The sequence below is a fragment of the Oryctolagus cuniculus genome, chromosome 6, assembly GCF_964237555.1.
Source record: "Oryctolagus cuniculus chromosome 6, mOryCun1.1, whole genome shotgun sequence".
Taxonomy (NCBI): domain Eukaryota; kingdom Metazoa; phylum Chordata; class Mammalia; order Lagomorpha; family Leporidae; genus Oryctolagus; species Oryctolagus cuniculus.
In genome coordinates this window covers 127621226-127635509 of record NC_091437.1, presented here as the reverse complement: position 1 = coordinate 127635509, position 14284 = coordinate 127621226, and the positions used below count along the sequence as shown (strand labels likewise).

Sequence of the window (14284 nt, the reverse complement as noted above, 5' to 3'; positions counted from 1 at the left end):
GGCAGCAGCTTTACCCACTACGCCACAGCGGCCCCTCAAATGGATCTTTCTTTCTTTCTTTCTTTCTTTCTTTCTTTCTTCCTTTCTTCCTTTCTTCCTTTCTTCCTTTCTTCCTTTCTTCCTTTCTTTCTTTCTTTCTTTCTTTCTTTCAACTTGAAAGTCAGTTAGAGAAGGAGAGGCAAAGAGTGAGATAGAGAGAGGTCTTTCATTCACTGGTTCACTCCCCAGATGGCCACAACAGCCAGAGCTGCACCGATCCAAAGCCAGGAACCAGGGGCCCAAGGACTTGGGGCATCTTCTGCTGCTCTCTCAGGCCATAGCAGAGAGCTGGATTGGAAGTGGAGCAGTTGGGACTGGAATCAGGGCCCATATGATGCTGGCACTGCAGGTGGCTGCTTTACCTGCTATATCACAGTGCCGGCCCCAAATGCATTTTTCTTCTTTTAGTACTCACTCTTTTCCTATTTTTCCTATCTGCCTTTTTTTTTTTTTTAAGTTCTTGCTTTGAGTTTATAATGAGCAAGTTTATATTATAAAGCATGCTTAATCATCAGTACATTGAGTTCTTAAAGTACTTTTGACCTTCTTAGTATGCTCATGTTTGGAACTGACGAATGTGTCCTAGAAATACTTTGATGACATGTTTTATAATGATGTGTTTATTAATGACGTGTTCTATAAATACTTTATCTGTTGACAGGTAAGTACCTGTCACCTTTGAGAATTACACTTGTCATGATTCCTGGGAAGTTGAGAGGTTTGGTTTTCATGTACTTAAGTATAGCGTGACCTTTGAGAGCATAAGAGAATGATGGCAAGCCTGCAATAAAATTTGTACTCTGTTAGTTGGCTAGCAGTGTTAATAGAACTCTGAAATTCTAATTTGGTGGTTATATGTTGAGAACCAGCGATCAGTAAACCATGGCCTAAAGGCCAGCTCCAGCCGCTCCTATGCATGATGCTTTGTGTATCGCTGCTGCCTTCCTGCTGGGCCGTTCTTCAAGGGCCCTCACACTGAACTCCTTTTGCCAGGCCAGCCTGAAATCGCATCTTCTTATGTGCAGATCTGATTCTATGAGTGTCTCGTCAAGGAGAACTTTCGTAATGTGCTATTAATTCACTGAAGGTCGTGCCCCCCCCCCCCCTTTGTCTGAGCACAGAAACAAACCTTGATGCAGCACATCCTCCGCTGTGACTACGAGGCCTGTCGGCAGTACCTTGTGAATCTGGAGCAAGCCCTTCTTTTAGAGCAGAACCTGCAGATGCTGCAGACCTTCATCAGCCACAGATGTGACGGGAACCGGAACATTCTGCACGCTTGTGTGTCGGTTTGCTTTCCAACCAGCAATAAGGAAACTAAAGAAGAAGAGGGTAAGATTAGGAAGACTTTAAAAGAGTTTTAGTCAATTTCTAAAATAAAGAAGAGCAAGTTACCATAAAGAAGGTGTGTGATTTTGTGAGATGTTCAGATTTTGGCTTTCTCAGAAGGTAAAATTGCCTGAACTCTTGTCCGATGGGTATGTAGGAGCAACAGAATTTCTCATCAGTGTGTTTTTATTTATTATATAATTCTTTTATATATTTTAATTTTTAGAGTTTATTGATTCATTTATGTATTTGAAAGAGTGACAGAGAGAGAGAGATCTCGCATACACTAGTTCATTCACCAAATGGCTGCAGGAGCAGAGCTGGACCTAAAGGCAGAACTTGGTCCCAGTCCTCCACATGCATAGCAGGAACCCAACTGTTGAGCCATCACCCACTGCTACCCAGGCCCATTAGCAGGAAGTTGGATTGGAAGTAGAATAGCTAGGACTCAAATCAGCACTCTGATATGGGATGCAAACATCCCAAGCTGTGGCTTAGCCCATAACCCACTGTCCTACAACATCAGTTCCCACTGTACTCAACAATCTTATTTTTGACCCATGGAGATGGGAAAATAAGGTAGAATAAGGAAATAAATCATATGTTGAAGGTCATAATTCACCTTTTTTTTTTTTAAGATTTATTTATTTGATAGAGAAAGTTATCTTCCATTCACTGGTTCGCTCCTCAAATAGCTGCAATGGCTGCAGCTGGGCCGATCTGAAACCAGGAGCCAGGAGCTTCCTTCGGGTCTCCCACACGGGTGCAGAGACCAAGACCATCTTCTGCTGCATTCCCAGGCCTTAACTGAGAGCTGGATGGGAAGTGGAGGAGGAGCCAGGACTTGAACCAGTGGCCATATGGGATTCTAGCACTGTAGGTGGAGTCTATAGTACAGTGCCGACCTCCACGCTGTCTTAAGTCTGGTTCTCAGTAGGAAGAGTGAAGCAACTGGTTATCTAGTATGTGAATTAGAGCACTAGCATATGTACAAATTGCATTTGGTAATCCTGTACATACTTGCTACTTCTGAAGCTTAAATTGATCCTAATTTTTTCTCTTATCTTTCAGAAGCAGAGCGCTCTGAAAGAAATACATTTGCAGAACGGCTTTCTGCGGTTGAGGCCATTGCTAATGCAATATCAGTTGTTTCAAGTAATGGCCCAGGTAGTCGGGCTGGATCATCAAGCAGCCGAAGGTAATGTGATTTTTACCAGGAAAGTTTAATTGGAGGAAACAAAAAACACTCAAGTACAGAAAGCAGTGTCTCTCTTTACCTATCTTCTGCATGAATTGATAGGTTGTCCTTCTTTGTTTGGGTTTTGGCTTCTTCCAGTAACACCATGGGAAAAGTACCTGATGATAACTAACTTCAATTTAAATCTAGAACAGTAGGCTCTAAAACTCTTGAAAAGTTGAGATTACTTACACAGGTAGTTCAAATTTGATTCTTTCAGTGTGTTCTTAGTTCATCATCATTCTTGCTTCTTAGAAAGCTATTTTCTTTCATTTTTGAAGAACAGGTAATATAATAATGGATAGACCCTCTATCTTTTATTTTCAGATTGCTTATTGAGGTCAGTTTCTCAGATTTCTTAATCATCTGGGATGAAATGAAAGGCTGGTGATGTGTGTTATGAATGTTTGGTGTTTTAAATTTTCTGAGTTGTGAGAAGCACAAACCTTTATAACACGTTATGAATTAATAGATGTTTTCACTAGTTGTTGAATATAAATGATTCAGGATATTCTCTCTCTGTAGGAAAAAGCACACTTACCGTAGACAGAGGAAAGACAAAATTCTTTGCTGCTGTCTGATCATTCATGGAAGCCCTGCGCATGTGTGCTTATGTGCTAGGTCGTAAATTCTGTCTGAAGACCCTCCTTGCCTATTTTGTGTTCCATACTCATCTTTCCCTTTAGAAGTTATTATTCTTAAGTTGGCACAAAGAAGGCTTCCAAGTTGATAGCTTCCCAGGTTCAAAAACATCCTGAAGTTTTTGATAACTCTTATCTTTATGGGTGACTGAACTTTAATTAAAAAAAAAAAAGACGTAATGTAAACTATACAAAATGGAAATTATCACTAGGCAGGCAAAGTGGTCAAAAATGGAAAGCAACTTTAAATTCATCATGAAGAAATTAGTGTCTGGATTATTTCAGGTATTTCATTTCCTCAGGGAAATTACAGGTGCAAATCAAGTTGGACTCTGATATGCTTGGTCCAATGCCAGTGCTGCCATCTCTTTTTTTCATGTCAGGATTATTTTGAAGGCAAAGACTAAAAGGAGCTTCAAGAGTGGGTGATGCGTCGCTCACAGAAATAATTTGCTGAGTAAGCTCCTTTGAGGAATTTGCCGAAGATTTCACTGCAGTGCTCTTAACCAGTTCAAACTCAGGGCTGCCGATTGAACAGATGAAAGCACAGGAGTCTTATTACCACGCCGGGCAGTAGGAAGTGCACAGACTCTCTTCACTGAAGTGAAACCCTCCTCTAGCCTACCATGGATTGTCTAGGCGATGCCCCTTGATGAGTGTGCAGGCTGGGATTCGTGAGCTGTAAGCTCAAGCTGGTGCAGTTTCAGTATTGAATGGAGCACTGTTAAATGCCTTCCGATGGTGATTTGACTCAGCAGATGTGTTATGTGGCTCAATAGTTCTGAGTCCCGAGGGCAGATTGAGTGGAGAGCTTGACTGATGCATCTGATTGCAGGTGTATGTACTCTAGAGATGTAATCTGGAAGACACATGACCTTCGCTTTTTTGTCACAGTGTTATGTTTGAACATGACTGGATTCTAAGGCTTCTGTAGCATGGATATAACGTGCTTACAAAGAGGAAAGTACATCATCCTTGAATTCTTCCATATTGTCAGAAAATACGATGACTCCAGGCAAGCCTATACGAAGAAATGTCAAAACTCTGAATCTTAGCAGCCAAGGTGGTATCTCCTCAGTATTGTCCTCAGCCATGAGGATCCAGGTGAATCTTCATGAATTGTGTACAGCATCTTGAAGAATAATTTTCTTTTTTGTTTTTTGTTTTTTATTTTTTAAGAATCTGTATGAGGAGCTGGGCATTGTACTTAAAAATGGTCCCAAGACCTAATGAAGAAAAGAGGTTAAGGACAATTTTTAAAATGACAAAGAATGACCCCCTCATTTAATATTGAATTGACTACATGACAGCAACAAAGTTGGGAGCTTGCAAGTTCAAGATGAGACTATGGTCTCAATTTATCTTCATTACTCTTAATCTACTTTAAGTTAGAGGTTGGAAAGGAGCCCACATATGTTTGATTTGTCCGGTGCAGTGTTACAAACTCTTTAATTTGAATGCCTTTCCATGAGCAGGTTTGCCTCTAATTTGCCACTACTCCATATTTCTTACACCTGACTACCCTGTACTCATTTATTTTACCTTTCTGACCCAGTAGGCATTGACTGTGGGACCCTGGTGTAAGCATTTATTTTCAAGTGATTCACAGTGCCTCCCAATTATTGCTGATTTTCCCCCCTCTGTGCTTTGAGTACTATGACACATTAGGATACCAGTGTCTCTGTCGAGCTTAATTAGAGCTATGTGGGAGCATCACAGTGTGAATAGGCACTGTGGGGTGTGCTGTTCCTGGTAAGATGCTCCCCTTTTTCTCTGAGTGACACCTTTGGACAGGGAAGTAACCTTGACTGAAGCAGTGTCCCCTGCTCTCGTCCACATTATAAACTCTTACACGCAAGATTTCTCAAATGGGAAAAAGAAGACATTGATAATATAAAAGAATGATCTGTAGGTATCTTTAATAGTACTGGAGTAGCTAATATATTATTTGAGATATTAAAATTTACTTTGCAGAATCTTCTAGAGTGTTTCTATTCCAAAAAGTACTTCGTAACTAAGACTTATGAAATGGATGCATTCCTACAAGTAGCCTCTAAGAGAGTGTTTTGTGAATACATAAAGGAGTTTTTTCCTACAAAATTGAAAGTGTATTGATATGGGAAAACACGTTTACACTTAGCTTAATTAATGATTACTGCCACTAGAAATTCAAGTGTTAATAAAATCTTATACACATATTATGCTCACCTAGTAAGATGTTAGGTCTTAACGTACAAAGATGTCATGTCTTTGGAATTAAGTCTGCAAGGGAGAATATGGTCCCTTATGCGCTGTCTAGCCCTTCAAATTGAGTGTTCTTACACATTTAGAAGCTCTAAAATTGTGGCTAAGTGAAGGGATTTGCCTTATGTGCTGTCTCTTAATTGCTGTTAGTTCTAAATACGTTAATTTTGTAGCTTTTGTGAGCTTTTATTCAGAGGGATAGATTTTCGTATGGGTAGCTACTAGTTCCCCTAGCAAGGTCTCTGTGTGTGATTATTTCTTTTTTCTCTTTAGTGATGTACACACTGTACAATAGTGTTTTTTAAATAGCAATAGGAAAAAACATGCCCAGACAATCTAATGACATATTCTACAAGCTCTAGTTTTCATTCAGTAATTTCTTGGGGATGAAAGTTGTACTGTTTGAAAATAAATTTTTTTGTATAAAAAAAGAATCGAAATTGGTCTTTGTTTTAAAAATATTCATGATGTGGATCTTAGTTCAGTTTTTGAGATCACAGAAAAGGGTTGAGAGGTTAACTTCGTTTTGTGCTAATCAGTATGTTTACTGATGTCGATTATTAAACTTCATTCTCACTGATTATGGAAAGGGGACAGAAAACTTTGTTTTAATGTTCAGCTGTTCATATGTCTGTACTGTATGAAAGATTATTTCTAATCTTATCTCATTGCAACTTTTGTTCCCTGTGCTTAAAGTTTGTGTGGGAGCTTAATAAAGTGGTTTTATTGGTAAACTGGGTGCTGTAGTAACCCCAGTTTCATTTCTATCCCTCACTGACTTACTCTGTGATTCCAGAATTGGCATTTGTACTTCACTTCCCTTGCCTGGAGTGTCTGTTTGTAGAACATACTTTGATCTTCTCAGATGAGAAGTTTCTGTACACCTGTCAGTACATGTGCACGTGGTAGTGAGCTCTGATTCTGTCCGTGTTCTTCTAGTTTGAGATTACGGGAAATGATGAGGCGATCGTTGAGAGCTGCTGGTCTGGGTAGACATGAAGCTGGCGCCTCCTCCAGTGACCATCAGGATCCAGTGTCACCACCCATAGCTCCCCCTAGCTGGGTTCCTGACCCTCCTGCCATGGATCCTGGTAAGATCTCTTTCATCTTGTTTGTAACCAAGTGGCAAGGTTATGAGAGAAAAGAAGTGGAACATTTTAATGCTCTATTTAGAAATTTGAAGTGTTTGGAAGTAGTATGATAAATTATTTTATAAACGTTTGATAGTAGGAGTTTATATTTTAAATTTTAAATTCTAGAAACTTCATCAGGCACCTCTCTCATTGAAATGTTTTATCCTGGAAAGAAGCTAGAGAGTCCCTTTATTAGCAATACATCAAGCTAAGTCAATACTTTGCTTAGTGGATTCCTTCTCTTGGAGTTTGGGAGAGAGATGTTCACTTTGAGCATCTGTGCAGTTTGACCTTGGCTGCAGAGCAGAGCCTTAAGGCCATTTGAAAGCACATGCTAGAGCTATGTTGCCTATAATGATGTGCATCCTGCTGTTCTGTTTACTGAAAGATGGTGACATTGATTTTATCCTGGCCCCCGCTGTGGGATCTCTTACCACAGCAGCAACTGGCACTGGTCAAGGACCCAGCACCTCCACCCTTCCAGGTAAGAATCTCTACTCTCTTGTCTGGGCATTTGGAAGGAAGAAGGACACACTTTGGATACAGGGTTCTGTGGATCTGCACTGTTTCTGGAGGAGACTTTGCTTTGCTTGAAAAGCATATAATTATCTGAATTATCTTCCGTATGTCAGTGGAAATGTGCGGTATGTATGTACAGGTTTAGAAATGAGTTGAGATTGTACAGTGTTACTGTTACTGTATTTATAGTCTTTGTATTGAAGTGAGTTTATTAATAACGTTAGAGTTTCACTGGTGGTTCTTTGCCTGGTGTATTAATCTGGATAGTCTTTTAGTCTGCCATGTTCACCCTTGTTTTCATACTGAATGGATCTGCTTGTTTACAGGGCCTTCCGCAGAGCCATCTGTAGTAGAATCCAAGGATCGGAAAGCAAATGCACATTTTATATTAAAATTGTTATGTGACAGTGCAGTTCTGCAGCCCTATCTACGGGAACTCCTCTCTGCTAAGTAAGACTTCATATACTTTGCAATAGGAAGATTTAACTTAGTGACTTTTAGTGTTATATATAGTTATATATGGATGACAGTTAGATGAATTTAAAGTAATATACTGGAATATAATATTCCATGCCCTTGGCTGCTTCACTCTCTGAGATGCCACCTTTGTCCTCCTCTTCCACTTCTTCCTCTTATTTTTTTTAAAACATTTTATTTTATTAAACATTTTATTTTATTTTATTGACAGAGAGGTAGAGACAGAGAAATCTTACATATGCTGCTTCACTTTCCAAAATGGATGCAACAGCTGGGTCTCTGACTAAAACAACTTAGTTTTTTGTTTCATCATGAATATTTATGTCTTTGACAGTCAAAAGGGACATAATAATTAATACATGGATTTTTTTAAAGATTTATTTATTTAAAAGAGTTACACAAAGAGGGAGAGACAGATCTTCCGTCTGCTAGTTCACTCCCAAAACAGCTGCAACGGGCCAGAGCTGGGCTGGGCTGAAGCCTGGGTCTCCCACGTGGTTGTGGGGGCCCAATCCCAGGTGCAGCAGGGAGCTGGACTGGAAGTGGAAGCAGTCAGGCTGCCAGCCACACCCCTGTGCGATGCTGGTGTCATAGGTGGTGGCTTAATGTGCTTCACCACAAGGCCTGCCCCTGTAATTAATATTTTTATGTACAATTCTCATTTCAGGGATGCAAGAGGGATGACTCCGTTTATGTCGGCTGTAAGTGGCAGAGCTTATCCTGCTGCAATTACCATCTTAGAAACAGCCCAAAAAATCGCCAAAGGTAAATTACTTCAAGTCCTGAATGAGTTGCTTATTTTTCAGTTTGATTAGGTTGTCTTTTGTACACGTAGTAGTGTAATTATTCAAGTTAACTTCCATATGTAAATGATTAAACTGATTGGAAACTGATTATCAAGATAATTCTTGCGTCTGCAAAATTCATCATGTGTTTATAATTTTCTCAAGTATATTATATCTTCTATCTTTCCATCAGAAAACAACCGGTATGAATTTCTTGAAAGTATTTTTTTAAAAGCTTAAAATACCTTGAAAATAAAAGATGGCTTCTTGATAGAACCTTGTAACTGCTTAATCGGTGGTAGTGATAAAAGCTTATAGAAATAATAGGCAAATGTCTTGTAGTTATTTCTGACTTGGAATTTCTGCTCAGTAGAAAGCATTAAGGAATATCTGTTCCTGCCATCCAGTGTTTAGATTAAAGTAGTTATTTTTAAAAACATGATTGATACATCTTTTCTTTTTAAGATGTAGTTATTTATTTGAAAGGCAGAGTTACAGAGAGAGAGAGAGAGACAGAGAGACAGAGAGAAAGATCTTGTATTCGCTTGTTCACTCACCAAATGGCTGCAACAGCCAGGGCTGGGCCAGGCCAGAGCCAGGAACATCTTCCCAGCCTCCCACATAGGTGCAGGGCCCCAAGGATTTGGACCATCTTCCACTGCTTTCCCAGGCATATTAGCAGAGTTGGATCAGAAGTAGAGGAGCTGGGACTCTAATTGGCACCTATATGGGATGCTGGTGCCTCAGGTGACAGCTTTACCTGCTGTATCATGGCACTGGCGCCCAGTATTTCTTTTCTGAGATGAATTGTAGTTTGGTAACTAGAACTAGAACTTGAGTTCTCATTGCTCAGTGCTAAGGATTCAGATGGCTGATGTGTGGTGTGTGTGTACTGCCATCATATGGGCTTTGCCTTATTTACTTGGCTCCAGAATTGCCTGGGTTTCCTTGTACATTGACTTTGCCTTTATATATCAAATTTTTTTTACATCTATAGTAGTTTCTGATTTATATATCAAGAGTTTTCTATTTGAGAAAAATAGTATATGGTCATGATTAAGTCCTTTCCTAATAGATAAACTCCTGTATTCTTCATCTTTTTAGCCGAAGTGTCCTCAAGTGAAAAAGAGGAAGATGTGTTTATGGGAATGGTTTGTCCATCGGGTACCAACCCTGATGACTCTCCTTTATATGTCTTGTGTTGTAATGACACCTGTAGTTTTACATGGACTGGAGCAGAGCACATCAACCAGGTAAAGTACTTTATATTTCCTTGTTTCTGTGTCATCTTCAGGTTTTATTTTTCCCTTTGGCCATCACTAGAGTTACAGTTTACAACTCTGCTATAAGTCTGATATTTCCTTTTATGGCATCATAACATTCTCTGCTGTTAATTTTGATTGAATTTCTAACTTGATTGCCAAATTAAATATGACACATTTTGTAAATCAGGAATCATCACTGGGTACTATAACCTTTAACACATTTTTTTTTTCCTTTATAGAGTTATTACTAGGTTCTATATTGTATTTTAAATTTTTGTGTATTTTAATTTTATTTGAAAGACAGAAGCAGATAATAAAAGGAGAGGGTTCTTCCATCTGCTGTTTCACTCCATAAGTGCCCAAAACAGGGCTGCCCCAGGCTGAATCAGCTGCCCAAAACTCAATCTTGTCTTCCAGTTGGGTGGCAGGGACGCAAGTTCATTGGCTGTCATCTGCTGTCTCCCAGGGTGTGCATTAGCAGCTGGAATCAGTGCTGGAGCAGGGGGTCAAACCTAGGCACTTAGATGTTGGATGCAGGTATCCCAAGTTGTGTTTTAAACCACTGTGCCAAGCACACAGCCTCAAAATTCTTGATGAAGGGTTTTATAACTGTAGACCTTTTTGGGGGATGGTGCAAATTATGTTTGTCCTCCTGGTATGCAGTGCTGTAAGATACATGTTTGCTATACTCAGGTAACTAATCTATAGAACTCCTTGGTTTTGGGCCGGCGCCACGGCTCACTAGGCTAATCCTCCGCCTCGAGGTGCTGGCACACCGGATTCTAGTCCCGGTCGGGGCGCTGGATTCTGTCCTGGTTGCCCCTCTTCCAGGCCAGCTCTCTGCTGTGGCCCGGGAGTGCAGTGGAGGATGGCCCAAGTTTTTGGGCCCTGCACCCCATGGGAGACCAGAATAAGTACCTGGCTCCTGCCTTCGGATCAGTGCGGTGTGCCGGCCGCAGCGTGCCGGCCGCGGTGGCCATTGGAGGGTGAACCAACGGCAAAAGGAAGGCCTTTCTCTCTGTCTCTCTCTCTCACTGTCCACTCTGCCTGTCAAAAAATTAAAAAAATTAAAAAAAAAAAACAAAAACAAAAAACTCCTTGGTTTCAAAGGTGCATTCATTTTCTCTGTTATAATTGAATTGTTTTAGAAAATACCAGAAGTAATTATTGTGGTGACACACACAGACTGAAACATACTCTTTTAAAAGTAAACTCTTCCGCTTGTAGGATATTTTTGAGTGTCGAACTTGTGGCTTGCTGGAGTCGCTTTGCTGTTGTACAGAATGTGCAAGGGTTTGTCATAAAGGCCATGACTGCAAGTGAGTACAGTTGTAACTTTTTTGTCTAATACCATTTAAATTTTCCTTGCTGTGTGGAATCTCTGTTTTGTCATATTGTAGTTGTATAATTAAAAAATTGATGTTTTCTCAACTTTGCCTCATTCTGTCAGTTCATGTATAAACCTGTTCTCGATTTAAAGTGTCCTGTGAGTCTTCTGTTGTTTAACAGTGGGGCGATATGCTAAGACGGTGAGCATGCACTGTGGGTCAGTTAGCTGTATGAGAAGCATCTACAGAGTGTCTGTGTTCTGTAGCCAGGGCCTCAGCCCTCTGTGAATAGGGTCTTCTAGAAGACTGGTGTGGACTGTGAGCACGATGCGGGTCATGGTGCACGGGTGTGCGCTCTGCCTGCTGTGCTTCTTACAGGAAATGCAGTCATAGCTCATCTGGCAGTAGTCACCATAGCTAATTATGCGAGTTTCCACAGTCTGAGAGTCATAAAATGCACAAGCACTAAGATCAGCAGTGTCCCACATCAATGATAGAGATCTCAGCTGTAAGTGGCCACAGATCTGTACATATTATAGGCAGTAAATTTAGATTATAAAAGTGTTCTGAATTTCACCTTACTTGAAGTAATTAAGTAGAAAAGTTTTATGAATTTGCATTATTGCAGATTCATAATTTTTTAAAAAAAATTTTGCTAATATTTTTGTCTTCCTTATTTTAAGCATCTAAAAATGATTAATCTGTTTGTTTTTTATTGATTGTTTAAGCACATTCATTAGGCTAGATGCTAGGCTCGGGTAGTTAATTATGGACAAGATAATCCTGTCTTAGCAGTGTTCATAGTCCTACCCAAGGCCACAAGCAAGAACCATCTGCCTGTGAGAGAACCTGCACTTGAGATGTGTGAATTAGGGAAGATAATTTTAGGTTGTTTTGCTGACTTTATGTCTCTAAATACTGGTTTTTGTTGTGTATGCCTTAACAATTACACTTATCGTGTAAAACTCAACCAGAATTTTATCTAAATTTAAAGAGTTATACTTTAATATCAGTGTAGATCTGTTATGTTTCATCAGTTTGTTTTTTTGTACTGATGTATAAATTCTTTCTAGACTCAAACGGACATCACCAACAGCTTACTGTGACTGTTGGGAGAAATGTAAATGTAAAACTCTAATTGCTGGACAGAAATCTGCGCGTCTTGATCTGCTTTATCGCCTGCTCACTGCTACTAACCTGGTCACTCTGCCCAACAGCAGGCAAGTGGGGTCTTTCTTTTTTTCTTCAATGTTTGAAAGTATTTTCTTTAGAAAAATTACTATTTGCTTATAATTTATATGAAAATGTCAATTTGAATTGAGCATTTACTTTTTAAAAAACCTTTTATTTAGTAAATATACATTTCCAAAGTACAGCTTATGGATTACAATGGCTTTTCCCCCCTATAACTTCCCTCCCATCCATAACCCTCCGATCTCCCACTCCCTCTCCCATTCCATTCATAGCAAGATTCATTTTCAATTCTCTTTATATAGAGAAGATCAGTTTAATATACATTAAGTAAAGATTTCAGCAGTTTACACCCACACAGAAACACAAAGTATAAAGTATTGTTTGAGTACTAGTTATAGCATTAGTTCACATTGTACAACTCATTAAGGACAGAGATCCTATATAAGGAGTAAGTTCACAGTGACTCCTGTTGTTGACTTAACAAATTGACACTCTTGTTTATGGTGTCAGTAATCACCCTAGGCTCTTGTCATGAGTTGCCAAGGCTATGGAATCCTTTTGAGTTCGCCGACTCTGATCTTATTTAGACAAGCTCCTTCTTTGATGACATGTTCTTTTTTTCATTAGGTCTTCTGCCCACCGTCCCCGTCATGCCCCCCCCCCCCCCCCCCAATACTCTCATGGGCTTTTCAGCCAGATCTGAATGCCTTAAGGGCTAATTCTGAGGCCAGAGTGCTGTTTAGGACATCTGCCATTCTATGAGTCTGCTGTGTATCCCGCTTCTCATGTTGGATTGTTCTCTCCTTTTTAATTCTATTAGTTAGTATTAGCAGACACTAGTCTTGTTTATGGGATCCCCTTGACTCTTAGTCCTATCATTATAATCAATTGTGAACTGAAATTGATCACTGAGTAGTGAGATGGCATTGGTACATGCCGCAAGTGGGGTTTTTAAGATACAAAGTAAGTTACATGCAAAGTGCCATTTTCCCCTGCATCACAGTTGTGTCCTGTTTGCAGGGGCGAGCACCTGTTACTGTTTTTAGTGCAGACGGTTGCCAGGCAGACGGTGGAGCACTGCCAGTACAGGCCCCCTCGAATCCGGGAGGATCGGAACCGGAAGACAGCTAGTCCCGAAGGTGAGTCAACGTGGCACTTGGGCACTTACAGCAAGGACTGTGTCTTCTTCCTGACTTATCCACCATTTCTTTGCAGATTCAGATATGCCTGATCATGATTTAGAGCCTCCAAGATTTGCCCAGCTTGCATTGGAGCGTGTTCTACAGGATTGGAACGCTTTGAAGTCAATGATTATGTTTGGGTCACAGGAAAATAAAGACCCGTAGGTGTTCATTGAAACATTTTCAGATTTCTTTTTTTTCAATATCAGAAAAGGATTTTACACTGCATTCTGTCTTTCCTCCCCTTTCCAGTCTTAGTGCCAGCAGTAGGATAGGCCATCTTTTGCCAGAAGAACAAGTATACCTCAATCAGCAAAGTGGCACGATTCGGTTGGACTGTTTCACTCACTGCCTTATAGTCAAGTGTACAGCAGATATTTTGGTAAGTTCTTTGAGTTGTATAATAAATATATGAAAAGGTGGTTTTTCTTCCTTAGTGTCATTTTTTTTTTTCAATCCAAACCCCTAAGGACTGATTAAAAACTCTGAAGAGGGAATGCAATTTTGGGGGTGATGTAAATGTCTCAGTTAGCCAGCAGGAGCTTCTTGCATTCTAAATACAAATCCTAAACCATCTTAATAATACAACAATATATAAACTTGGAGTACTGTTCAAAATTTATAGTGACTTATCGCATATCTTAAGAAAATTCATTTTTCAGGTATTCTTTTCCCTGAAATTAGAAAAGGTGTTTATTTATACCGTAAAACTGAATACTCAGAGGTTGTGGTAAAAGAATGCACTCACCAATGGGGTGTCAGTTGCATTTGGTCCTCTCTTTGGAAAACAACTTGACACTGTAGTTGCCATAAAATATCAGTGTCCTAGAAACCTGTCATAAAGAAGTAATAAAGGGGCCAGCTCTGTGGCATAGTGGGCTAAGTCTCCACGGGTAGCATCAGCATCCTACA

General features: G+C 39.9%; 1 protein-coding gene across 9 annotated transcripts in view; it reads left to right on the top strand.

Annotated features, from left to right (window-relative positions):
• The window catches only part of UBR5 (ubiquitin protein ligase E3 component n-recognin 5), a 157657-nt gene that overhangs the window by 101059 nt on the left and 42314 nt on the right, over positions 1-14284 (top strand). For 6 of the 9 annotated variants that reach the window (XM_070075377.1, XM_070075376.1, XM_051844680.2 and 3 more), the window contains exons 21-32: positions 1161-1371; positions 2440-2566; positions 6430-6581; positions 7012-7107; positions 7469-7592; positions 8287-8384; positions 9509-9657; positions 10897-10988; positions 12071-12217; positions 13212-13330; positions 13407-13533; positions 13625-13754. In XM_070075377.1, the coding sequence (XP_069931478.1) occupies positions 1161-1371; positions 2440-2566; positions 6430-6581; positions 7012-7107; positions 7469-7592; positions 8287-8384; positions 9509-9657; positions 10897-10988; positions 12071-12217; positions 13212-13330; positions 13407-13533; positions 13625-13754 (1572 nt within the window). The remainder of the gene's footprint in view (positions 1-1160; positions 1372-2439; positions 2567-6429; positions 6582-7011; positions 7108-7468; positions 7593-8286; positions 8385-9508; positions 9658-10896; positions 10989-12070; positions 12218-13211; positions 13331-13406; positions 13534-13624; positions 13755-14284) is intronic. The other 3 variants (XM_070075375.1, XM_051844681.2, XM_051844682.2) reach the window with 2 other exon arrangements.